The sequence below is a fragment of the Mauremys mutica genome, chromosome 14 (genome assembly GCF_020497125.1).
Source record: "Mauremys mutica isolate MM-2020 ecotype Southern chromosome 14, ASM2049712v1, whole genome shotgun sequence".
Lineage (NCBI taxonomy): Eukaryota > Metazoa > Chordata > Testudines > Geoemydidae > Mauremys > Mauremys mutica.
In genome coordinates this window covers 41,374,116-41,399,243 of record NC_059085.1, presented here as the reverse complement: position 1 = coordinate 41,399,243, position 25,128 = coordinate 41,374,116, and the positions used below count along the sequence as shown (strand labels likewise).

Genomic DNA, 25,128 nt, shown 5'->3' with positions numbered 1-25,128 from the left:
CAAACTTTAATACACTTGTGGTTTGAGCTTCCAGTGCTGAGAGGTCTGAACTGTCATTGACTTCAAGGGGATAGAAAGGTTGTAGGTCTTCAGAGGTGCTCCGGTCCCTCAGCAAATGCAGTCCTAGGATGTGGAAATCAATCTCACCTCAGTCCCAGGATTCCTAAAACTTCCTTTTACTTATTATATTTTAAAGCACTTTGTGATGTTTTCATTTTGTCTTCAGTACTTACACTGGTGCTTTACAGAATACCAGGAGATGATTCTCTGCTCTGATCCCTGAGCTTAAGTTCTGAATCAACTTGTAGGATCTTTCAGCTAGTGCACCATTAGAAACCAATAGCATCTATAAAAGCTTGACTTATTGTAGAAAGTTGAAGTGCAGCTACTTCACCTTTCCTGTTACTTTGGCTTCTGTTGCACATTGCAGGGGCGCTCAGACTTTGCAAAGCCCACCAGGGACTTCACTGTTGCGTTCAGTTTTACATACAAGATGCTATGCTGATGGGCAATAGTATAAAACTCTAAAACAGGCAGACAGATGGGATGAAATCTAGGACCCACTGAAGGGTCAATAGGAGTTTTGTCATTGACTTCAATACAGCCAGCATTTCACCCTGTGGAATGTAACCTATGCATAAATCAGCCTCTGTACCACACTACTGGAAGGATGGCTAATGTAACACCATTTTTTTAAAAAGACTCCAGAGGCGATCCTGGCTATTACATACTAGTAAGCCTAACTTCAGTACCAGGTTAATTGGTTGAAACTACAGTAAAGAACAGAATGATCAAATACATAGATGAAAACAATATGCTGGGGAAGAGTCAACACGGCTTTTATAAAGGGATATCATGCCTCACCTATAGGAATTCTTTGAAGATGTCAACAAGCATGTGGACAAGGGTGATCCCATGGATATAGTGTACTTAAACGTCCAGAAAGCCTTTGACAAGATCCCTCACCAAAGACCCTTAAGCAAAGCAAGCAGTGATGGGAAACGAAGGTTAGGAATAAATTATCAGTTTTCACAATGGAAAGAGGTAAATAGCGAGATTCCCTAAGGATCTGTATTGGAACCAGTGCTGTTCAATATATTCATAAATGATCTGGAAAAGGGGGTAAACAGTGAAGTGGCAAAGTTTGCAGAAGATACAATGTTACTCAAGATAATTAAGTCCAAAGCAGACTGCAAAGAGTTATAAAGGGATATCACAAAACTGAGTAACAAAATGGCAGATGTAATTCAGTACTGATATGTGTAAAGTAATGAACATCTATACATATAAAATGATGGGGTCTAAATTAGCTGCTACCACTCAAGAAAGAGATCTTGGAGTCATTGTGGATAGTTCTCTGAAAACATTTGCTCAATGTGCAGCGGCATTCAAAAAAGCAACAGAATGTTAGGAACCATTAGGAAAGGGATAAATAAGACAAAATATCATAATGCTACTATATAAATCTATTGTACGCCCACACCTTGACTACTGTATGCAGTTCTGGTTACCCCTTCTCAGAAAAGTTATATTAGAAGTGGAAAAGGCTATGATCCAGAAAAGCTGTCACTTAACTTTAAGGACAAATCCCATTGACTTCAGTGGAATTACTCACATGCTTACTGTTAAGCACATGCTTAAATGCTTTGCTGGGTGAGGACCATAGAAGCCCTTATTAGTTAATGGACAGACACACTCTGACTTAGCTGGGTTTTGAATCAGGCCTCTAATGGTAAAAGATCTCAAAGCATTTTTCAGTATTATTGTAGATACAGCACCAACAGTGTGGTAGGAATTTTAGACGTGAGAATAGAAGTGGTGAAATCCTGGCCCCTTTGATGTCAGTGGAAAGAATCCCATTGACTTCAAAGGGGCCAAGATGTCATCCAAGGTCTCTGCCCTGAAAAGCTTCAAGTCTAAATATTACTAAATAATAAAACACTATTCAGGCATTATTTATCCCATCAGTCATAAGGTGAGTTGCTGACAAGACTAGGACTAGAACTCCCATTTCTTCTGGTCTTACTTTGTTATAAACATTCTCTCTTTCTGAATAGTTGCAGTCACATGTTATCAATATCTGCAGCTCCAACAAAAGGAGCATGGTGAAAAATCCAATTTAAAAAAAATGCAGGATGTTAAAGATGTTTTATTGCAAGGGAAAAGAGCCATTTTCTTATTAAAAAGGCAGAGACTGAAAATAATGAGGGAGACATAACAAGAAAGCTCCATTCCCAACTGGCCTGCTTAAAAGGTCAAGCCACCACCACTTTGGACATAAACTAAGTGAAACAACACTAACTTGGCCACATGCAGAGCCAGGCAAACTGTAAGACCTCACAGAGTTTTTGATCGCTATGGCCCCAATCCTGCAATGAACTCTACATGGGCAGACCCCTGCACCGGCACAGAGGCCCATTGCAGCTCTTCACAGATGCAAGGGTCCATTGGAGGGAAACTCAGTTTAGAATTGAAGCCTATGTCCTTCCATGCAGGACTAATATTATTTGTATATGGTGGGGCCCACGATGAACTAGCTGCTTTCTAGACATTCAGGAAGGGATGGCCCTTCCTCAAAGAGCTGCTAATCTAAAGACAGCGGCTAGGGGAAGGGGAACAACCAATAGAAGTATCTGATCCAACACTGATGCCCTTTGTTCTCTGAAGTACTATTATTTATACTATGATACTGCCCATAATGTGTTAGGTGTTAGCCAAACACAGAGGAAGATATAGTCCCTACCTCTAGGAGTGCACAATCTAAATATCTGAATCCACAAGAAAACCTTAATATTCTTTTCCTATTTATTTTAAGTGATTTGCACTCACCCTGATCAGACAGTGGCCAATGCCAGGTGCCCCAGAGGGCATGAACAGAACAGGTAACCATCACGTGATCCATCCCATCGCCTATTCCCAGCTTCTGGCAAACAGAGGCTAGGGACACCATCCCTGCCCATCCTGGCTAATAGCCATTGATGGACCTACCCTCCATGAATTTATCTAGTTCTTTTTTGATATATATATATATATATATATATATATATATATATATAGATATATATATTATAGACACACACACACACACACACACCTATCATCACTTTCATCCTCTCCTGCCAAGAGCATGCAGTGCTCAAATGGTTAATGGAAAATCACTTGACAACAAGCCTTTGCCATCTGCTCCATCTGGTACTCTAGCTCAGTGGTTCCTAACCTTTTTGGCTGGCGGGCGCCAGCCGAAGGACCACTGCGGCGGTGGAGCACCCGCCGAAATGCCGCTGAATTTCGGCGGCATTTCGGTGGCGACGCCTCTCGATGACGCTGCTTGCCGTCGACAAGCGTCATCAGCGAGAGGCGTCGCCACCGAAATTCGGGAGCGACGCTTCTCGATGATGTCACTTGTCGATGGCAAGCGGCGTCATCGAGAGGCGTCGCTGCTGAAATTCAGGAGTGACGCCTCTTGATGACGACACTTATCGACGGCAAGCGTCGTCATCGAGAGGCGTCCCGCCGAAATGCCGCTGAAATTCGCCGGCATTTTGGCGGGTGCTCTCCCGGGGGCCAGGACGCGGACGCATTAACATGCCCCCGCGGGCGCCATGGTGCCCGTGGGCACCGCGTTGGGGACCACTGCTCTAGCTGCATAGAGAACGAGAGAGAGAGAACTCTGTGGATTAAATGCATGTGTGCTGTGTTTACACAATGCAGCGTGTGCACTTGTTGTTTTCCTCAGGTCTCAGAGCAGGGGGAAGAGGCAGCACTTTCTGATGTTTTACCTCCAACAGGAATATCGTAAGGGAGGATTATGTAACGTTGTCCTCAATAACCAGAACTTCACCTTCCCAAGCTTCTGCACTATCACTTCCAAATAGTGTTTTCTTATTAAACAGCCACTCTAAAATATGCAGGAATCACTGTATTTTTAGGCTTCCCTTTGGATGCAAAGTTATTTAAACATCACCCAGTTCGGGAAGCACTATTAAAAAATGAAACTGGCAAGTAGCCATATTCTTTAACCTGTTGTAAATGTAGTTTTGACAGACTCTGGCTGGTAATTTGTATTGTACTTGTACCTCAGCAAATATCCTAATGAAAAGTGTGAACTTATAGTAAACTTATTACTTACCAGGGACAATATTTGCAAGAAATCTTGGGTGTTGAGGCCCACAGCTCAGGAGGGATGTTTTCCTAAGTTAAGCCAAATAGAATTTGTGGCTATTTCTCATTCACTAACATTTTAATAGGTATACAATATATTATCTGTCAATAAGAACCAGTTAAAAAAATAAACAACTATATTTTTCTCATTGGCTGAAACACACAAGTAGGTCTGTTCTCTAAGCCAATAATGGTCCTGCAAACAATATCTCTTCCCCTTAAATTAGCTTACTTAATAAACACATCTGGGGTGAAATCCTGGCTGTGTTGAAATCAGTGGCAAAACTCCCAGTGACTTCAATGGGGCCAATATTTCACTCCTGGACAGGGGGGGCAGGCGGAGAGGTGGCCTTTGAGGTAACTATGGACCTGCTCTATTTTTTGAAAGCTTTTAGCAGAGTAAGTCCAGAGTCCCTTGTGAATGTAAAGGAACCCAGGGTGGTGTAGGAAAGTCTCTTACAGAGAGATCAGTGATTTCAAGATCATGAATCCTACTAAATTAGACATCATTACTGAACTACTGAATCACAAATCTTACAAAATCATTGAATCTAAAGGGCACTACTCAGCTGGCTCAACAGAGATAAATAATTGGAATAAATAACTAGATCAACACTTCCTGAGAAAGAAACCCTCATATCGCATATACTGTACGTGGCAGCAGCAGAACAGTATCCTAAGTAGAAAACATCTATCCAGGAACGATGTAGTCAATCAATAGAGCAAAAATGAACAGAATAAGGTTGAGGTTTCAAAGGGGACTGTCTAAAGGAGTCAGGTGACCACCTCCAATTTACTTAATCCCAGCCTAAGTTATTGACAACAAATCATCTAACCAGGTGTAACCCACACCCACTTACTTATTGCTTACAGAAAGTACAGCTGACATGCAATGTTGTCACTCAAAGTGCAACATTCCCCACAGGGCTGGAGGCAGGAGTTAGGAGTTGCTCCAGGGAGAAGAATTCTGAGGAGCCCTTATAAAGTTTGGTTTGAAATGGCTTCATCAATTTACTGTGTACGATGCAATTTGCAGACTCTGAAGCTCAGAAAGGTTCACATTGGAACAAACCACATTTTTCCCATGATGGGAAATGCACTGCAAATCCATAGACCGGGGTTTGGCTAACAACAGCATCATGCCTATTTGGTGGGATCAAAGTAAGACTAAACCTTGTCTTCCCTGTAGACTTTACTTAGGCTAGGTCTACAGCGGGGGCGTGGGGGTGGTGTGGTGTCGACCTAAGATACGCAACTTCAGCTAAGGACATACAATGGGGGGTGGAGGGGAGAGGGAAATTACACTGTTCATAAATACACATTTATTTGTTTCTTTAGAAATGCATAATTACAGCATTTGATAGAATTTTTTCCTTAGAAAAGTAGTTAAGCAACAATACAAACAAAATTGTTAGTCTTTTGCAAATACAATTTTTCATTACACTGAACAGAAATCACCAGCAAAAGGCTAATACTTGCAGTATGGGGTTTTTTTCTTTTTTCAAACATTTTCTTTTTTTGTTATAAACACCTTAGCAAATAAAAAAGCCATTTAAACAATGAAAAATATTTGAGCTCTTGATTTCTATATGTGATAAAGCGTGTACTGCAAAGCAGCAATGTGTTCGATAAGAGAGCTACGGACATTCAGTGGTATGATTCACAGAAGAAATGATGGGATAAAATATTAATTTGGTTTTAATGTTTTGATTGATTAGGTTTTTTTTTTCTCATGGAGGGAATATTTTTCCTTAAATACCTAAGGGATGAACCTGTATATTTAGAGGGCCAGCTCCTCAGCTGGTATAAAGTGATGTACTTCCACTGAAGTCAGAGCTGCACTGATTTACACCAGGTGAGGATCTAGCCATGTGTGTAAAAACAAACAGACCAACAGAACAGTGATATTTACAGGAGACGTAAATGAAAATGTCTGTTAGTCTGATGGTCACATCCTTTCTCCTGTTGTTGTATGTGGGCAGCAATGCTTAGCTTCTGACTGTGGTCACTGGCATCTGGATCTATGAAGCTTCCACAATTCCTGCTTTACTCGATCTGGATTGCTCCGTGTTCTATCTGCATTTCTGGCTGGATAGTTGACTGAAGGGAATCTGTGCTCTATGGAAAGAAACACAAAAAAATGAATTCATATTTTACTTCATATTATCTTCTCAACGCAAGTGCATTAAAGAAGATGCTAAAAGCAAGTTACTCAAGATCTTTAACCCCCACTCCACCACGGACTTGCTACGTGGACTTCTATGCCAGTTGCTTCACCGTCTTATCCTCCCCACCTGGGAGAAAGGGATAATGTCACTTACCTGGCTCACGGGAGTAAAGGGAAAACTGCTGAGTAGGGAAAACTGCTGTTTGTATCGCTTTTTGAAAAACATAAAAGCTAATAAAAATGCAAAGTGTTATTAAAACACTATATTTTTTTGATGCTAAATATTTTATCATCTCTCTTTTGGCCACATATAAATCTCAATTAATTACCAGATCCTCTTAATGTGTCCAAAATTAAAGGAGTTTCTTTTTCCAAAGATGGGCAGAGAATGTAGGAGAACCATTAGTGCCAACCCAAGTTATGAGTTGTGGTAAAATGCCATCTAAAATAAATAAAATACTTAGGAAGCTGCTCAGAAAATAAATTGTAAATCCCAATTTTTTTTTAAAGAAGCTGGAAAGGACGACGATCAAGGGGACCTAAACCAGAGCAAAGTAAAATGAAGATGAAGACACACACACACACACACACACACACTTTAAGCAGTACACCACCCCCAGCTCTCTCTCCAGCATGGTCGCAGTTACACTGATATAAAGGTGCTTAATGTTTGTATGGGAAGGGGAATACACTCTACTGTTAAAAGGCACCTTTATACTGGTATAACTCCATCCACACTAAAGGTTGTATCAGTACAACTATTTCAATAAAAAAAATCAAAACCCTAACCAAAATAGTTACACCAACCCAAAACTTGTGTGTGGATCAGGCATACACTGGAATTGAAATGGGAGTTTATATAAGTTTTAGCACAGTAGCATTCCACCTTTACCGTGTACAATGGGCCTTTTGTATACTCCTCCTGGGGTTCTCAGACAACACAAGACAGGTGCATTTAAGTGCAATTCACACCAAATAAAAGTCAAATAAGAATAAAAATACTGTAAATAATCCTGGTGTTTTCTGGGAAATTAACTTTTTCCCTCTAAAAGGAGGTAAAGAATTCTCAATTCCTACAGAGAGGAGATAGACCTGTATGAACAGGATTAAAAGAAAAACAAACCAAAACCCCATACAACTGATTTACTCTTAAAAAGAAAAAAGAAAAAAAAAAGATGTTTGCATTAAGAAGGTGAGTTATTCACATATTGGTCCAGTCAAGTGAGGCCTCCAAGTGAGTAGCTAATGTGGCGAGCCTCAGGGGTTTGTGACAGAGATTCTGCATGAAGCAAACAAACCTAGATTGTCATATAAGTTGTACTTTGAGCCAACTGATGCTCTGGGAACAGAACAGGGTGCAAGATCAATAGAGTAGCAACACTGCCATTACAGGAAAAGATACTTTTTGGCACCCTATTTACTGCCCCCTCTCCCCTAATACGGAAAAACTAGCATCAACACTTGGGATGGGGCTTCAGAGAAACCAGGAGTGAAACACAGCTAATGGTTTTCCTACCCAAACACTGCTGGACTGTAGTGGCTTATTCAAATAAAAATACTGTGAGGTTCAACTTGTCAAAGCTTTCTTCTTAAATTAAGGTTTCCCTGCTTTTTTGTGTTTTGTTGCCAGTAATTACATGTAGCTACAATTTTTTTTCCTGTGGAATTCTACGAGTCATTTGATTATTTACTTGTCCTATATAACAGTGCCAATCAGAAGAATGATGCTAACAGCTTGTCAACAGCTAAGCTGTAAAGCAACCACCTAAACACCTGGGAAAAAAATCTATAACACAAGCACTGACTATATATCCAGGATTCAGGCTGTCAGGCCCAAAGTACGAGACTGTTCGAAGGGCTTGCAAGTGAGCTGCATTGTGTGTTTTTCCCCCCACGTTAACCAAATTTGAGCCCTAATCAGGAGATTTCAGTGAAAAAATAATATGTGATATTACCACATTTTGTTCTTGCAAATTAATATGTCAAGAATCCTTAGAGTTTCTATAAGTAAAGAATGAAATCAGGACATGAAAGTACGCAAACTACTTCTAGGCCCTGAATGTCAGCCAGATCTCAACCCGACCTTTGGACATGTAGTTGCAATTCTGTGCCTGCAATGCGCCGCTGACATACTATTAGTTAGATGTCTAAGTACCTGATTTGTGAGCACAAATTACCAGTCAGACTTCTAGTTATTAACACTTGTGCCTTAAATTAACTTGCAAATACAAAACTTGAATAAACTGAAATTAGTATTGAACATCGAGGCATTCGTATCTGCTTCAGTTCAACTCAAAGGAGTGATTAATTTCAAAGGAGCCTCATTTCTGCCTCTAATTTGACATGTGCAACCCGGCATCCATAAACAATAAGGCACTGTTTGGAGGGCACAAAGATGAGAAATTAGAGGCTGATTTTCAGACCTGAAGTAGGTGTTCGTGATGTTTTCAACTTGGAATTTGTGCAGGGTACTGGATTTTGGCCCTGGAGGACAACAATGAGCCCCACTTTTGACAAGCTTGGATACATAAACAGATTCAAAATGTTTGAGACTACGAAAATATCTCTGCATAGAACTTTCTGGAAAAAGAAATAATACAGGTTGCTGCTGCATTACTGAGCTAAGATGTGCATTTAATATTTTTCCCTTTATCCAATCAGTTCATTTCCAGTTATGCAGGACCACTCCATCATTTCAGCCAAACTGGTTATAAGAACATAAGAACATAAGAAAGGCCGTACCGGGTCAGACCAAAGGTCCATCTAGCCCAGTATCTGTCTACCGACAGTGGCCAATGCCAAGTGCCCCTGAGGGAGTGAACCTAACAGGCAATGATCAAGTGATCTCTCTCCTGCCATCCATCTCCATCCTCTGACAAACAGAGGCTAGGGACACCATTCTTACCCATCTTGGCTAATAGCCATTTATGGACTTAGCCACCATGAATTTATCCAGTCCCCTTTTAAACATTGTTATAGTCCTAGCCTTCACAACCTCCTCAGGTAAGGAGTTCCACAAGTTGACTGTGCGCTGTGTGAAGAAGAACTTCCTTTTATTTGTTTTAAACCTGCTGCCTATTAATTTCATTTGGTGACCCCTAGTTCTTATATTATGGGAATAAGTAAATAACTTTTCCTTATCCACTTTCTCAACATCACTCATGATTTTATATACCTCTATCATGTCCCCCCTTAGTCTTCTCTTTTCCAAACTGAAGAGTCCTAGCCTCTTTAATCTTTCCTCATATGGGACCCTCTCTAAACCCCTAATCATTTTAGTTGCTCTTTTCTGAACCTTTTCTAGTGCTAGAATATCTTTTTTGAGGTGAGGAGACCACATCTGTACACAGTATTCAAGATGTGGGCGTACCATGGATTTATATAAGGGCAATAATATATTCTCAGTCTTATTCTCTATCCCCTTTTTAATGATTCCTAACATCCTGTTTGCTTTTTTGACCGCCTCTGCACACTGCATGGACATCTTCAGAGAACTATCCACGATAACTCCAAGATCTTTTTCCTGACTCGTTGTAGCTAAATTAGCCCCCATCATGTTGTATGTATAGTTGGGGTTATTTTTTCCAATGTGCATTACTTTACATTTATCCACATTAAATTTCATTTGCCATTTTGTTGCCCAATCACTTAGTTTTGTGAGATCTTTTTGAAGTTCTTCACAATCTGCTTTGGTCTTAACTATCTTGAGTAGTTTAGTATTTGTTTATGAGTTCATAGTAATCCATACATTTTAAGGTGACGCAAATATTAGGTTTGTTTTACTAATTTACATTTATAGTTCCTTCGTTTTTAGTCTGCGTAAACTAGGAAATATTTACCGTGAACTTATTTTTAGCCTTTTTGCATTTCTTTCCATACCCCTCTTGTTTTACATTCCTTTCAGTTTATCTACAACTTGGTATAAATCTCTGTGGTTAGCCACAATGTTAAAACCTAACACAGTGCAAAGTGTCTCTGAAAGAAAGTGACTCCTTTTGTGGTTGCCAATCGTGTGGGAGACAGATGCCTATGTTAACGGCTGGACTCGACAACCAACTGCCTGTCAGATCTAATAGCTGAGAGGGATGATAATGTCACAAAAAACCGGCTCCCTAACAAATTCAGTGGGAACTGATTTATGGGAACACTCTGGGGGCCCAGATCTGCAATGGCAATTTACTATGAATGAGCACCTCTGAATGTGTGATGCAGCAGTATTTTATTACTTGGATCGAGCCAGAAGTGTGCATGGCACTTTAAAGATTTAAAATAAATAAATATGGCAAGAGCCCCGTACTGAGAAGCTTCTTGTCTGTGACATTTGTGATAGACACTGCAATCCCATGCAGTATCTTTGCGGACCGTTGTTTTAAATTTATGAATGATGTATGTATGATTGTGTTCTGCGCCATAGGGGAGGGTTACCACAGCTCTTCCAGGTACTCAAAACAGACTAAGATGAGCTGGTAAGGGCACTTCTACAGTTAAAATGCTGCATCGGTGCACCTGTGCTGCTGTAGTGCTTTAATGAAGATGCTAGTTAATTCACCTCCCTGAGAGGCAGTAGCTTTGTTGGCGGGAGAAGCTCTCCCACTGACATAGCACTGTCCACATGGAGGGCTAGCTCGGTGTAATTACGTTGCTCTGGGGGGATGGATTTCTCACATCCCTGAGTGACATAGCTATGCTGATATAGGTCTGTAGTGTAGACCAGACCGAAGACTGTAAACAACTCCAGAGAGATACCATGCCCTGAGGTGGTTTGCAGATGTTTCTCTGAATTTAAACAGACTTCGGGCCTTCATTTTGAGTGAGCAAACGGATGGGATCTTCTGTACAAGGGGAGACCCCAACCCTTGCTGAAGGGTTGGAATGGATATTGTACTACTAGCCTCCTCATGTGGAAGATGGGCAATTTCTAGTATGTTTGTGGGACCTCTCTTTGTTTTCATATATTTTCTCTGTGATGCTTCTGCCTTAAGATTAAGTGTACTTTGCTTTGGAAGAGCCATGTGGACATTAGTAAAAACACTATTTTTGTCCTTTTTTATTGTACGTTACAGGCAGAGAATGTACAGGAATATTTTGTTCCAACACTGGTTTGATAATTTATTGGGCCATATATTCTGTTAAGGAATAGTTCTGGCTATATTATTTTAGGCACACAGAGGCCTTCAGGCATAGGGGATCTATAAATAAAAATGCATAATAACTATTATTATTATTTTTTACGGTGGCCTTAAAACACCAGAAGGCTCCTGGACACAATAGACCAGCTTCAGGTTACATGTCAAGGCTTATCGCTCTTGCATGTCATTCTGCATATGCACACTTCCAGCACACTTGGGAAGGGTTTCTTTCCACTCATGACAGAATACGCTGTCAGCAGCAGGCCTCGCTTATTATACCTCTGTATTCAAAATTCATGTAAAAGTCAGGCCATTTAAAACTCTTTTGTTCCCACAACTTGAAGTTGCTGAGCAACCTCAACTTGCATTCACTCCAATTTGAGTCCAGGATGCTCTCAGGAGGCCCTCAAAAAAGCAGGACTTTGGTTTGTAAAACAAAATGATTTTTTAATCTTAACAGTCCAGAACAAGCCAGTCAAACTAGTAACCTTCAATACACATACACAATACTGGAGAACATCTTAACTTACAAAATGCACCATTTTCTTTTCCAGAGAGCTGACAAAGCAATTTTTTGCCCATAGTCAATGTTTGCAGCCAGATTAGACATCCCCACAAAATAGGGGTTTACAATACGAATGGTGACAAAATCCAACTCTGGAGCCAGCTAGTGGCACTGCTGTCGTAACTGGCAGTTCAGTTTGCATTCCTTCTGGGCTCCTTTGAGCAGTTTTGGGAGTAAAGCAACTACCTTCGAAAATTTGACACTGTTTGAGACCAGCCTCATTTTGTTGCCATCAGCATCAGTCGCTGCTTTGAGCGGATGAGAAATTAGGCATGTACTCTTGGTGAGTGACTGTCAGGTTGCAGTCAGATGGCCTGAGATCACTGCCGAGTTCAAGTACCTTTATAGTTCCTGAGAAAAACAAGAGTTTTCTATAGCCAGGTACATGAACATTCATGTTGGCGTGAAGGATAATGCCTCCATTTTAAAAGAGAGCCTCAAGTGTTTGCTTATAATTGCTAACACTGCAGCTGATGTGGGAAATCCAAGCAGTGGATCAAAATGATTGAACTGCAGGCAGGAAGGGTAGGCACCCTTCAAGAACACTGGACTTGAGAACCTCAGGCTGAAAGAAGCTTTCCTATTATGACTCCAGGCAAACATCTTCCTCCTGTCCTATCAGCTTGGTGTGCCTCTTTCACTGATTCAGGAAAATGATGATGACTAAAATGACTAAACTCTAGGAGCAATCAAGCAAGGACTCAGAGGTAGGAACAAGACCAGGAATAGTCAAAGGCTGTTTATAAAAGGAGGCACTCATTATAGGAGACATTTTTAGAGTTGAGAAATTGCGTATTATAAACCCTAAGGGAATGGAATATTTGTGGACAGAAACATAGTTATTCTGACAGGCATTTGCATCTTTTTAAGTACTTTCAAATGGGAAAAAATACATACTTGATTAGTAGCAGCGTGGTCTGTCACTGGCGCCAGCTGGACATATTGGACCTGGATATCACTCCCTTGGAGTGGGGATCCATCTACGCCCCCGGATGCAGGATCTGCAGAGGCAACAGCTATCAACTGAGCACCCTGTAACACCTGCAGACAAACCAACAGAGAAAATATCCTGTAAACAACCATAGTTACAAAGGCCTTGTGAACATTGTGAAACATCTGTAACTACAAAACAGATGAGACCAAAAAAAAAAAGAAAAAAAGAACCCCACCAAAAAACTATCCATCAATAATGGTTAAGTTAAATTGCAAGGTTTTTCAAGAGAATATGGTATTCATACTGAAGGACAGTTAGACCAGAAGCACTTTGTTGTGCTTTATAAAATCTGGATTCCTTCCGTTTTTTAGTGAAACGGTTAACAGCCAACATACCTGGAAACGTTTACCTCTTATGATTCTGTAATACAAAACAGCACCAGTGAAGGCACAAAACCATCCCGAGGGATTATGCTAAATATTCCTGGTTTCATTTCTTTAATTAAAATAAAACCACCTTTGATTAACACAAACAGAATGAGGCTGTTAAGCAGCACTTACACACTGCTTCCTATAACTAACTGCTGAACCTATTTTCCTTGTAACGAGTGCACCCAATTCCCATTAGTCTAGTGGGGGTTACGCCAACATTCTGAAGAGAGAAACAAAATGGAACACTGGTGTTTACATCATGCTGTTCTGTGGCCCTAATCCAAAGCCCAGCCAAGTCAATGGGAGCATGTCCACTATTCCAGTGGCCTTTCAATCAGGGTGTAGAATCAGAGGCCCTGCCTGAATCCCAATAGTCAGAGGAAGATCTCTGCCCAGGTCGCCTATAAGTGTACGGGGGGAGGGTAATAAAGCAGCACTGGGGGCTAATGGCCCAATGACACCTCCAGAAGAAACCCAGAAGCTCTACATAAACTGCTCAGTGAGAAGAGAGGAGGAGCTAGAGCCCTGCAGCCAGTGACCAGAGTGCTGTGTTGTAATTAACCAGAGCTGGGGCTTTTTCTGCTAGATTTTATGTTTGCATAAAAACCTTTGGCTTCATTTGTTATTACAGCTGTATCCTAAAGCCCATGATATGGGGTAGGAGAAAGGCTTTGCAGGGATGATTGGCTCTTGTTACTGGACCAGGTGTCTGATGCCCCTAGCTTACAAGGATATACATTGCTGTTAATGCCATAGGCCATATTATCACAAAATTTGCAATTTTTTACATTCTTAAAATCACTTTGGAAAAGGTAAGTAGTAGGGCTGTCGATTATTCGCAGTTAACTCAATCGATTAACACAAAAATATTAATTGCAATTAATCTCAGTTTTAATTGCACCGTTAAACAATAGAATACCAATTGAAATTTATTAAATATTGTTGATGTTTTTGTACATTTTCAAATATATTGATTTCAATTACAACATATAATACAAAGTGTACAGAGCTCACTTTATATTATTATTTTTATTACAAATATTTGTACTATAAAAATGATAAACAAAAGAAACAGTTTTTTTCAATTCACCTCATACAATATCGTAATGCAATCTCTTTATCGTGAAAGCACAACTTACCAATTATGGGGGTTTTGTTATGTACATCACTCAAAAACAAAACAATGTAAAACTTTAGAGCCTACAAGTCCACTCATCCTACTTCTTGTTCAGCCAATCGCTAAGATAAACACATTTGTTTACATTTACAGGAGATAATGTTGCCGGCTTCTTATTTACGTCACCTGAAAGTGAGAACAGGCGTTCGCATGGCACTTTTGTAGCCGGCATTGCAAGGTATTTACGCACCAGATACACTAAAAATTCATATGCCCCTTCATACTTTGGCCACCATTCCAGAGGACATGCTTCCATGCTGATGATGCTTGTTAAAATAATAATGCATTAATTACATTTGTGACTGAACTACTTGAGGAAGAATAGTATGTCTCCTGCTTTGTTTTACCCACATTCTGCCATATATTTCATGTTACAGCAGTCTCGGAAGATGACCCAGCACATGTTGTTCGTTTTAAAAACACTTTCACTGCAGATTTGACAAAACGCAAAAAAGATACCAATGTGAGATTTCTAAAGATAGCTACAGCACTTGACCCAAGGTTTAAGAATCTGAAGTGCCTTCCAAAATCTGAGAGGGATGAGGCATGGAACATGCTTTCAGAAGTCTTAAAAGAGCAACACTCCAGTGTGAAAACTCCAGAACTCGAACCACCAAAAAAGAAAATCAACTTTCTGCTGGTGGCATCTGACTCAGATGATGAAAGTGAACATGCATCAGTCTGCACTACTTTGGATCGTTATCGAGCACAACCCCTCATTACCATGGACGCATGTCTTTTGGGAGGGTGGTAGAAGCATGAAGGGATATATGAGTCTTTAACGCATCTGGCACATAAATATCCTGTAACACCGGCTACAACAGTGCCATGTGAAGAGGAGGTTACTCACCCTGTGCAGTAATGGACGTTCTTCAAGATGAGTGTCCCTGTGAGTGCTCCACTTCAGGTCGAGGTGCTTCCCAGCGCCTTTGATCGGAGATTTCTACAGCAGTACCCCTACGGGGCTGCGCACACGCTGTGCCTGCCTCACGAGCTGCCAGTGTTTGAATAGTGCATGCATGGCCCGGGCTCCTCAGTTTCTTCTCTGCAAGGGAGTCCGTTCCAGATTCTGAGGTAGAGGGGAGGAGGGTGGGTAGTGGAGCACCCACAGGGACACTCATCTCGAAGAACGTCAGTTACTGCACAGGGTGAGTAACCTCCTCTTCGAGAGAGAGAGGTCCCTGTGGGTGCTCCACTTCAGATGACTGAAAAGCAGTTTCCTTTAGGATGGTTGGGACTTTGGACCAGGTAAGAAGGCTGTTGACAAGACAGCTCTACCCATCCTGGCATCGGATGCTGCGTGTGCACGAGAGCGTAATGATTGGCGAAGGTAAGGTTCGATGCCCAGGTACCTGCCTTGCATATGTCAGAAAGCGGGACATTACGGAGGAAGGCAGTGGAAGTGGAGATAGCTCTAGTAGAGTGTGTCCTAATTGATGTCGGGGGTTGTATGTGCTTCAGTTGGTAGCAGAGACTTATGCAGTCTGCAGTCCATTTGGAGAGTCTCTGGGTAGAGATAGCTTTTCCCTGTGATCACTCAGTGGTAGAGATGAAAAGTTTGGGGATTTTCCTAAACAGGGGTTTTGTTCTATCCAGGTAAAAGGATAGCATTCTGCACACGTCAAGAATGTGCACTGCTGTTTCAAAAGCATTGGCATGGGGTTTTGGGAAAAATTGCCACCTTTAAATCTGTTAGGAAATGGCCAGAGAGGTTGAAGTGTTCTCCTACTAATAGAGTAACCATCCGAAATTTCTGTTTCTTGACAAATTTGTTTATGCGTCGAAGGTCGAGGATAGGGCACCATCCGCCGTTTTTCTTTTCTGACAAGAAGTAGTTGGAGTAAAATCCTTTCCCTCTGTATTGAGCTGGTACCCGCTCTATTGCTCCTAGTTTTATGAGGTGTTGTACCTCTTGATGGAGCAACTGTTCATGAGGGGGTCCCTGAAGAGGGACTGGGTGGGAGGATGGGTAGGAGGTACGGAGAGGAAGGGGATGGCATAACCCGATCTGATAATTTCCAGGACGCATCTTTTCATAGTGATAGCTTCCCAATTGGTAAGGAACGGGTGCAGACAGTGTCCAAAGAAATGGATGGTTGAAATTGATGCTGAAGAGGGTGCGAGGTTTTCTGTACTCTAAACCAAAGCTTAAAATCTGTTTGTTTGAGGTAGGAGGGTGGGTCGCTGTCGTTTGTGGAGGGCAATGTTGTTGGGTTCTGGGTGTATGGAGTTGTTGTTGCTGCGTACCATATTGTCTGAAGTGTTGATTTTGCACAAAAGCATGGTAGTGTGGCTGTTGGTATGGCTGATATCTGTCCTGCCTCTTTTTTGTGGCAGGTGGCTGGAGGCCTAAAGATCTGAGTGTGGCATGTGATTCTTTCAAGGAATGGAGGACCTCATTGGTTGTAGAGGTGAAGAGCTTGTCCCCATCGAAGGGAAGATCCTGGACAGTGCTCTGTATCTCCTTGGGAAAGGAGGAAGAAGTAAACCATGAGGCACGCCGCATGACGATGGCCATGGCTGTATATCTGGCAGCTGCATCGAGAGCGACCTGAAGAGTTGTGCGGGAGATCAATTGGCCCTCGGACACCACTGCTTTGAATTACTGTTGTTTGTTTTCTGACATGTTATCAATAAATTGCATTACTTTAGCATAATTTTTGTGGTCATATTTTGCTAAGAGTGCCACATAATTCGCTACTCGAAATTGCAAAGTGGAAGATGAATACACTTTGCACCCAAAGGAGTTCAGTCTCTTGTTCTCCTTGTAAGACGAGGTAAATCGGAAAGGCTGGTGCTTATTTTTCTGGTTGGCCACCTCAACCACTAGCGAATTGGTTGATGGGTGAGTAAATAGAAACTCCTAACCCTTCGACGGGACAAAATATTTGTGGTCCAGTCTCTTGCTAGCGGGGGTTATCATGACCAGGGTCTGCCAGATAATTTTAGCTGGTTCCATGATGGCCCCATTAATTGGTAGGGCTATTTTAGATGAGGTGGTAGCTTGTAATATGTCAGTGAGTTCATGGTGGGTTTCTGGTACCTCCTCCAGGGTAATCTTGAGTTCATCAGCTACCCTTTTAAATAATTCCTGAAAGTGAATGAGCTCATCAGTAGTGGTAGGTGGTGGGGGCACCGTGGCCTCCAGTGGTGCTATCGCTGTAAGATGGGGAGATATGTCCTGTGCAGATGGAGCGGCTATTTCAGGTCTTATCTGCCTATCCTTGTAAGAAAGCATCATGGAGCGCCTGACAGCTTTTCTACGGGCGGCACGGTGAACGCTCGATTGTGCAGTGGTGTAGTTCCATGGACCCCAGTGTGGCCATTGCCCAGGAAAGGGGGTAGGTGGTCCCATCCAGGGGTTGCCATACCAGTGTGGGTAGCCACTAGGATAGGAGGAGTGTGGTATAGTGCATCTCCCACTTGTAGGTAAGCGAACCTGGGAGGAATATTGTGAGGAAAACTTATGGTCATCGTCCTCCTCCTCCTCTTCTCCACTTGAGAGGCTTGGAGCGGTAGGGGAGTACTGCAGATAGGGTGCTGAAGGTCCTGGTGATAGATCGGTGCCGAGTAGCAGAGATTGAGGGGTATGTGACACTCTTAAATCCCCTGGATGTAAAAACTGAGGTGGTGCAGTGACTCAAGGTGCCGAATGATAAGGCAGGAGAGGAGTCAGGGTTAACTGAAGTGGAGCTGTTGATGTTGGTGTAGGCAGAGTCCGTGGAGGCAGCTGCTGTACTGGAGGTTGCACTGGGGGTGCATACAGTGCCACAGGAGTAGATGCCCCAGACGTGGGCACTGTCAGGCAGGCAGGTGACATGAGGTGGCTTGGTGCCGGGAGCATCAGTTGCGGTGGGTGAGAAAGCGGCTCCACAAGATCAAACGGCGGTGCCATGATCTCTGTTTGTGCTCTCGGCACCGTGACAGCTCTCGGCACTGTGCTGTCAAAGGTTGCCAAGGGAGAGCTGTAGGAGGCGAGCAGCTGAAAGCCCTGAGCCTCGACAACAGGAAGCTGAGCAGCCGTGCCTGAGGTGCCTGCAGAGTTAAAAGTGCTGAGCCAATGAGTGGTGGGCACTTGTGAGGTGGAAGTCACTTGAGACTTCTTTGCTGAGGAGCAGCCCCTGAGGGAGGAAGGAAGCTGGCCATTTCTTTGTTTTACCTTTCTCCCTTGAGGGTTTTAAAGAGCTTTGCTGGCCAGGGTCAGACAAAGGTCTGAAGGAGTTTTCTAAGAGGAGCAGTTTCAGTTTGAACTCCCAGTCCTTGCGGATTTGCACTTTAAGCTTATTAAAGTGAATGCATTTTGGGGGTACATGAGACTCCCCCAAACAGCGTACACACTATGAATGACCATCTGAGATAGGGATGGCTTTGTTGCAGGATGCACATCTCTTGAATCCGGGGGAGCTGGGCATGTCCGTAGCCGAGGATTTGGTTTTTTTTAAATAACTCTAAAAACTAAACTATTTTTCTTAAATAGTAACTCTATGATTACACTATCTAAATTAAACTGAGACACAGAACTATCTCTGAGTACTTCTGAGAGCACTGCTGCACCGGGGACGGTAGAGAAGGAACTGAGGAGTCCAGGCCGTGCATGCGCTATTCAAACACTGACAGATCGTGAGGCAGGCACAGTGCGTGCGCAGCCCGTAGGGGTACTACTGTAGAAATCTCCGATCAAAGGCGCTGGGATGCACCTTGACCTGAAGTGGAGCACCCACAGGGACATCTCTCAGTGGGTAGCATTGTCTCCAGCAAATGTAAACAAACTTGTTTGTCTGAGTGACTGACTGAACAAGGAGAACTAAGTGGACTTTTAAGCTCTAAAGTTTGACATTATCTTTATTTTTTATTACAAATATTTGTGCTATAAAAACAAAAGAAATAGTATTTTTCAATTCACCTCATATAAGTACTGTGATACAATCACTTTATCATGAAAGTTGAACTTACAAAGGTAGAATTATGTTTAAAAAACTGCATACAAAAATAAAACAAAGTGAGCACTGTACACTTTGTGTTCTGTGTTGTAACTGAAATCAATATATTTGAAAACACAGAAAACATCAAAAATATTTAAATAAATGTTATTCTATTATTGTTTAACAGTGCGATTAATCACAATTAATTTTTTAATTGCTTGACAGCCCTAGTAATTAGGGAAGCATATTACATCTATATACATTTTAAAAAATATTTAACAGCTATTACTCTTCTGCTGAATGTAATACCTTATTGGAGCCAGCTGTGATAACTAATGAAGGGGTTATAATTCTGGTAGTGGCTATTGTAGAGGCTTTGAATTGGTTGGCCTAGTTATGTGATAATGTCAACGGAATAGAACATTCTTATAAAAGAATGGCCTCTTGCTGCCGCATAAATAAGGAGACAAAGCCAAAATAGTCATTCTCACAGCCAAAGACATTAATTTTTGACAATATATTGTTACAGTGTGTTCCTACTGTATAATAAATGTGTAGATTTAATAATTATTTCTAATGACTGTTTGTACTCAATGAATCATTATAGATCTGCATGCTGACTGCTTTAGGTTAGGTTCATTATTGGCTCTGAGCAAGCAGAAACCATCTTACTTATTACAGAACAGTTTAAGTATGTACTTTTCTAAGGAGAAGTATGAGGTCAGCATACATTTTAGGCATATCTAATCAATAATGTCTCCCCAGTAATCTCTTCGTTTAAACCTATACCAAATGCTGAAATCATTAGCTTCCATATGCTGTAATTTGTACAATAAACTTTTCAAACCACATCTATCAGCAGATTTAAACAAACAAAATTAACAAGCAAAAAAACCCAACAACAGAGAACAAAGAACAAATAATTGTATAAATTATTTATATAATCAAATTTGATTTCTCAGTTGTGTCCAGGTGGATGGCCACAGAGGAGTGGGTAAGTCAGAAATTCCCTGAGGAGCATAGGGGATAAAAGGAGGTGACCTCCTAGAGCAGGGGTGGGCAAACTTTTTCGCCCGAGGGCCACATCGGGGAATAGAAATTGTATGGCGGGCCATGAATGCTCACAGAATTGGAGTTAGGGTGCGAGCTCTGGGGTGGAGCTGGGGATGAGGAGTTGGGGACGAGAAGTTTGGGATCCAGGCTGGGATCGAGGGATTTGGAGAGCGGAAGGGGGATCAGGGCTGAGGCAGGGAGATGGAGAGTGGGGAGAGGCTCAGGGGTGCAGGCTCCGAGCGGCACTTTCTTCAAGCATGGCGTGGCCCTGACCCAGTGCCCCAGTTGGAGCACCAGAGCAGGGCTGAGGCGCGTGATTAGGCCCTGACCCAGCAGGCTTAAAACAGCTCGTGGGCTGGATCGGGCCCGCAGGCCGTAGTTTGCCCACTCCTGTCCTAGAGTGACCTCAAGGGTCATTTTCAGAATCTCACAGGGATTTTGGGTGTGCTGAGGTGCACAAGGAGACCACACTGCAAAAGACTGCTTGATTTTGTTTTAAAGGACTATGTTAATTTATCCATTTCCTCTCCATGCCATATATTTTGTAACCATGTGATATGCTGTACTGGAGGCACTTCACAGTCTGAATTTATGAGTATTTACCAGCCAAGAGCAGCAATTCTTGACAATTTCTGATGTACGTTATCGCTGATGGCCAAACCCCAGAATTGGGTGGGTGATTGGACTTCTACATCCCTTTTACATTATATATATATTATAGAAATTATATTACATGAAAAAAATTCAAAGCTTAGAATAGTACCAGGTTGTATGTTCTACAGTACCTTTGTGATTGCATTCCTTCCAGCAAGCTTTAGTACTACTCATTTTAGTGGTGTATAATTTGGAGGGGATATAATCATTTATGTTATTTTATACTGAATTTTTACGTAATGAGAAAGACTTTTCATGTTATACCTTTCTGTTGGGTAACTTTGTAATTCAGTCATCTCTCTTGGGATCTATTTCTTTTTCAATTTTTCCTTTCCAAAATTTGAAAGAACAGACATTAAGGGAAAGGCTTCTTTCTTAGTACATCAAGAATGATAAAAATGTGATTGTGGTATAGGTGTTTATACCACAAAAATATCTTCTTTTTGATCACCTTCTATTCATGCAAACCTGGGGGATCAGAGGTATCTGTTTCCCTCAGTGGAGGTCAAGATGGGAGAAAAGCACATATTAATTTCCCCTAATTTTAAACCAAATTCCTAGAGTTCTATTAACTACAGAATTGTTTCCAATTTGGCTATTCCACTGATCAGTCCAAGGAAGGAATCTCAGAAGGTTATAATTTGAGTCAGCATCTGCTCTAGACTAATAATCCAATGGCCTTCTTTATTGTCCATCATAAGAACATAAGAATGGCCATACTGGGTCAGACCAAAGGTCCATCTAGTCCAGTATCCTGTCTTCCAACAGTGGCCAATACCAGGTGTTCTAGAGGGGATGAACAGAATAGGTAAGCATCAAGTGATCCATCCCCTGTCGCCCATTCCCAGCTTCTGGCAATCAGAGGCTAGAGACACCATGCCTGCCCATCCTGGCTAATAGCCATTGATGGACCAATCCTCCATTAACTTATCTAGTTCTTTTTTGAACCCTGTTGTAGTTTTGGCCTTCACAACATCCTCTGGCAAGGAGTTCCACAGGTTGACTGCGTTGTGTGAAAAAATACTTCCTTTTGTTTGTTTAAAACCTGCTGCCTATTAATTTCATTTGGTGACCCCTAGTTCGTATGGCAGGAGAAGGAGTAAATTACACTTCCTTATTTACTTTCTCCATACCAGTCATGATTTTATAGACTTCTATCATATCCCTCCTTAGTTATCTCTTTTTCAAGCTGAAAAGTCCTAGTGTTATTAATCTCTCCTCATACGGCAGCCATTCCATACCCCTAATCATTTTTGTTGCCCTTTTCTGAACCTTTTCCAATTCCAATATATCTTTGTTGAGATGGGGCGACCACATCTGCATGCAGTATTCAAGATGTGGGTGTACCATGGATTTATGTAGAGGCAATATTATATTTTCTGTCTTATTATCTAGCCCTTTCTTAATGATTCCCAAAATTCTGTTTGCTTTTTTGAGTGCTGCTGCACATTAAGTGGATATTTTCAGAGAACGATCCACAATGACTCCAAGATCTCTTTCTTGAGTGGTAACAGCTAATTTAGACCTCATCATTTTATATGTATAATTAGGATTGTTTTCCAATGTACATTACTATGCATTTATCAACATTGAATTTCATCTGCCATTTTGTTGCCCAGTCACCCAGTTTTGTGAGATCCTTTCAGTCTGCCTGGGACTTAACTATCTTGAGTAGTTTTGTATCATCTGCAAATTTTGCCACCTCACTGCTTACCCCTTTTTCAGATCATTTATGAATATGTTGAATAGGACTGGGCCCAGTACAAACCTTTGGGGGACACCTCTATTTACCTCTCTCCTTTCTGAAAACTGACCATTTATTCCTACCTGTTTCCTATCTTTTAACAGTTACTAATTCCATAAGTAATGCTTCTAAGATTATCTAACTAATAGTACTGTTTGAGATTAAGTAGTCCTAGATTTTTAATTTTTTTTAAGTGTATCGGAGAATAAATATCAGCCATCTGCTTAAAGACACAAAGGTGGGTGAGGTAACATATTTTATTGGACCAACTTCCAAAAGATATTACCTCACCCACCTTGTCTCTCTAATATCTTGGGAGCAACACGGCTATCACAACACTGCAGTCATCTGCTTGGCTGACAAAGATTCCACTGACTATAGCAACAAGTACATGGACTTGTACCTGCCCTTCCTGTAATACACAAGAAGTGTTTAAATCAGAAAAGTTTTCCCTACACTAAGAATAAACCATGCTTCCAATGAGTTACTATGACAGCTCTTTACAGTTCATACAGAAAAAAATGCAATGCATATCTATCCCTAAGATGATGGCTTTTAAAATGTCACTTTAAACCGGTCAGTATAATAAATTGCTAAAATACATTTAAAAAAAAGTTCTCTCTTCTGGCACTATATTTGTGCAATGTCTTCATGAATTCAGAAGTAAAGGAAATCACTCATATAAATCCTTTGTATCCAAGTCATAAAATCTCACAGACAGAACCATAAAATAGTAGTGTTCTAAAACATCTGGATAAACAGCTTTAATGGCTAACCACCAACATTTCAGAAAATAGCCCAGTTTCACAATTTTTCCCCTTGATTCAGTCTCACTGTTGTGTAGATGCTGTGATGCTATTGTGACAGAGATGGCAATTTCCAGCAATATCTTTGAAAGACCTTATTTTATTAAGTTTATGTATTATTGTGGGCCAGGATAGTATATAACCTCTCGGGGGGAGGGGAGGAGGCACACACAGATGTAAGACCTGGGAGCAGGGATGGCATGGTATTTACCAAAGGTGGTTTTTACCACCCCAGGAAAACTACTTAGTGCTAGTTTAAGGCATTTTTTATTTTAAAAACTGTTTTGTTAAATGCATACCATATTACACTTAGTTTTAGTTGCATATTCAAATTGGTTACAAAAGGTAGTAGATTCAGAGATTAATAGAGGATTGTACAAACAAAAAATAAAACTACAGTTGGTGTAATACTAATATATATAACTATAATGCTGAACATTGGAATGTCTATATATTTTGGCTTGATATTCTCTCAAGGAAGGTATGCATGCCATGACTCATTTCAGTTTTCAATATTATATACAGAAAAATAAAAGAATGGAGTATATTAAAACAATAATAATGCAGAGTTGTAGGCATGAAGCATCAAGCAATCAGAAGCATGCGGAGTTGCAGACTACCAGTCCAGGTCCATTTGGCCACGCAGCATTCTGCAACAGAAGACTAACTTCCATGCAGTGGAATAGAATGAGCCTATTCCTCAGTTTTGAATTGATGTATCCAAAGTTGGCTTGCTGAACTTGCTGGACACTGATGCAATTGCACCACCAGTTCTGTGAAGCCAAATGGAATATCAGCATTCTTCAGCCATGTTATAGGCAGATACCGTTTCCTTGATAATGGATGAAAACATTGATTCTGGATAGGGAGCTTCTTCTACTTTAAATGCAAGTAAATATGGCAGAAAGTCAGGATTTTTGATGAGCAACCACTGCCTTGCAGTTTCTCCTTGTTCAGCTGACAATTTCTTTCCTGTGTATTTTGGATAAAGGAGATTGTCCAACGTGTGTACAGGAGCAATTGATTCATGAAATCTCTTTTGTGCTTTTGCTCTGTGTGGTGCAAGATCTTCATTTTTCAGTAGATGCAACCAGATTTTGCATGCTGCAGCAACTGGTGATGCATCCCTTTGGAATGTGTCAAGTGCCACAACAACTGGTTTCAACTGACTGATCAAGTTCTTTGCTTCTTCGTAAATCCCTTGATTATTAATTATACTGATCACTCTATCTTCAAGTTCTGCCTCACGATCACTCACAATTCTGAGAGAATGGGGCTGGTTTTTAATGTACGTTTCCAGGCATGTTCATTGACTGTTCCATCATGTGTCACCAGGAATTTGGTTTTTACAGATGCTATGCCTTCTTTTAACCAGGCTCCAGGTT

General features: G+C 41.3%; 1 protein-coding gene across 2 annotated transcripts in view; it reads right to left on the bottom strand.

Moving 5' to 3' along the window:
- Nucleotides 1-5,468: 5,468 nt before the first annotated feature.
- Nucleotides 5,469-25,128, bottom strand: part of LOC123349646 (BTG3 associated nuclear protein) — a 252,258-nt gene continuing 232,598 nt past the window's right edge. For both annotated transcript variants that reach the window (XM_044987858.1, XM_044987859.1), the window contains exons 12-13: nucleotides 12,920-13,063; nucleotides 5,469-6,279 (exon numbers count right to left, since the gene is read on the bottom strand). In XM_044987858.1, the coding sequence (XP_044843793.1) occupies nucleotides 6,208-6,279; nucleotides 12,920-13,063 (216 nt within the window). In that variant the 3' untranslated portion in view covers nucleotides 5,469-6,207. The remainder of the gene's footprint in view (nucleotides 6,280-12,919; nucleotides 13,064-25,128) is intronic.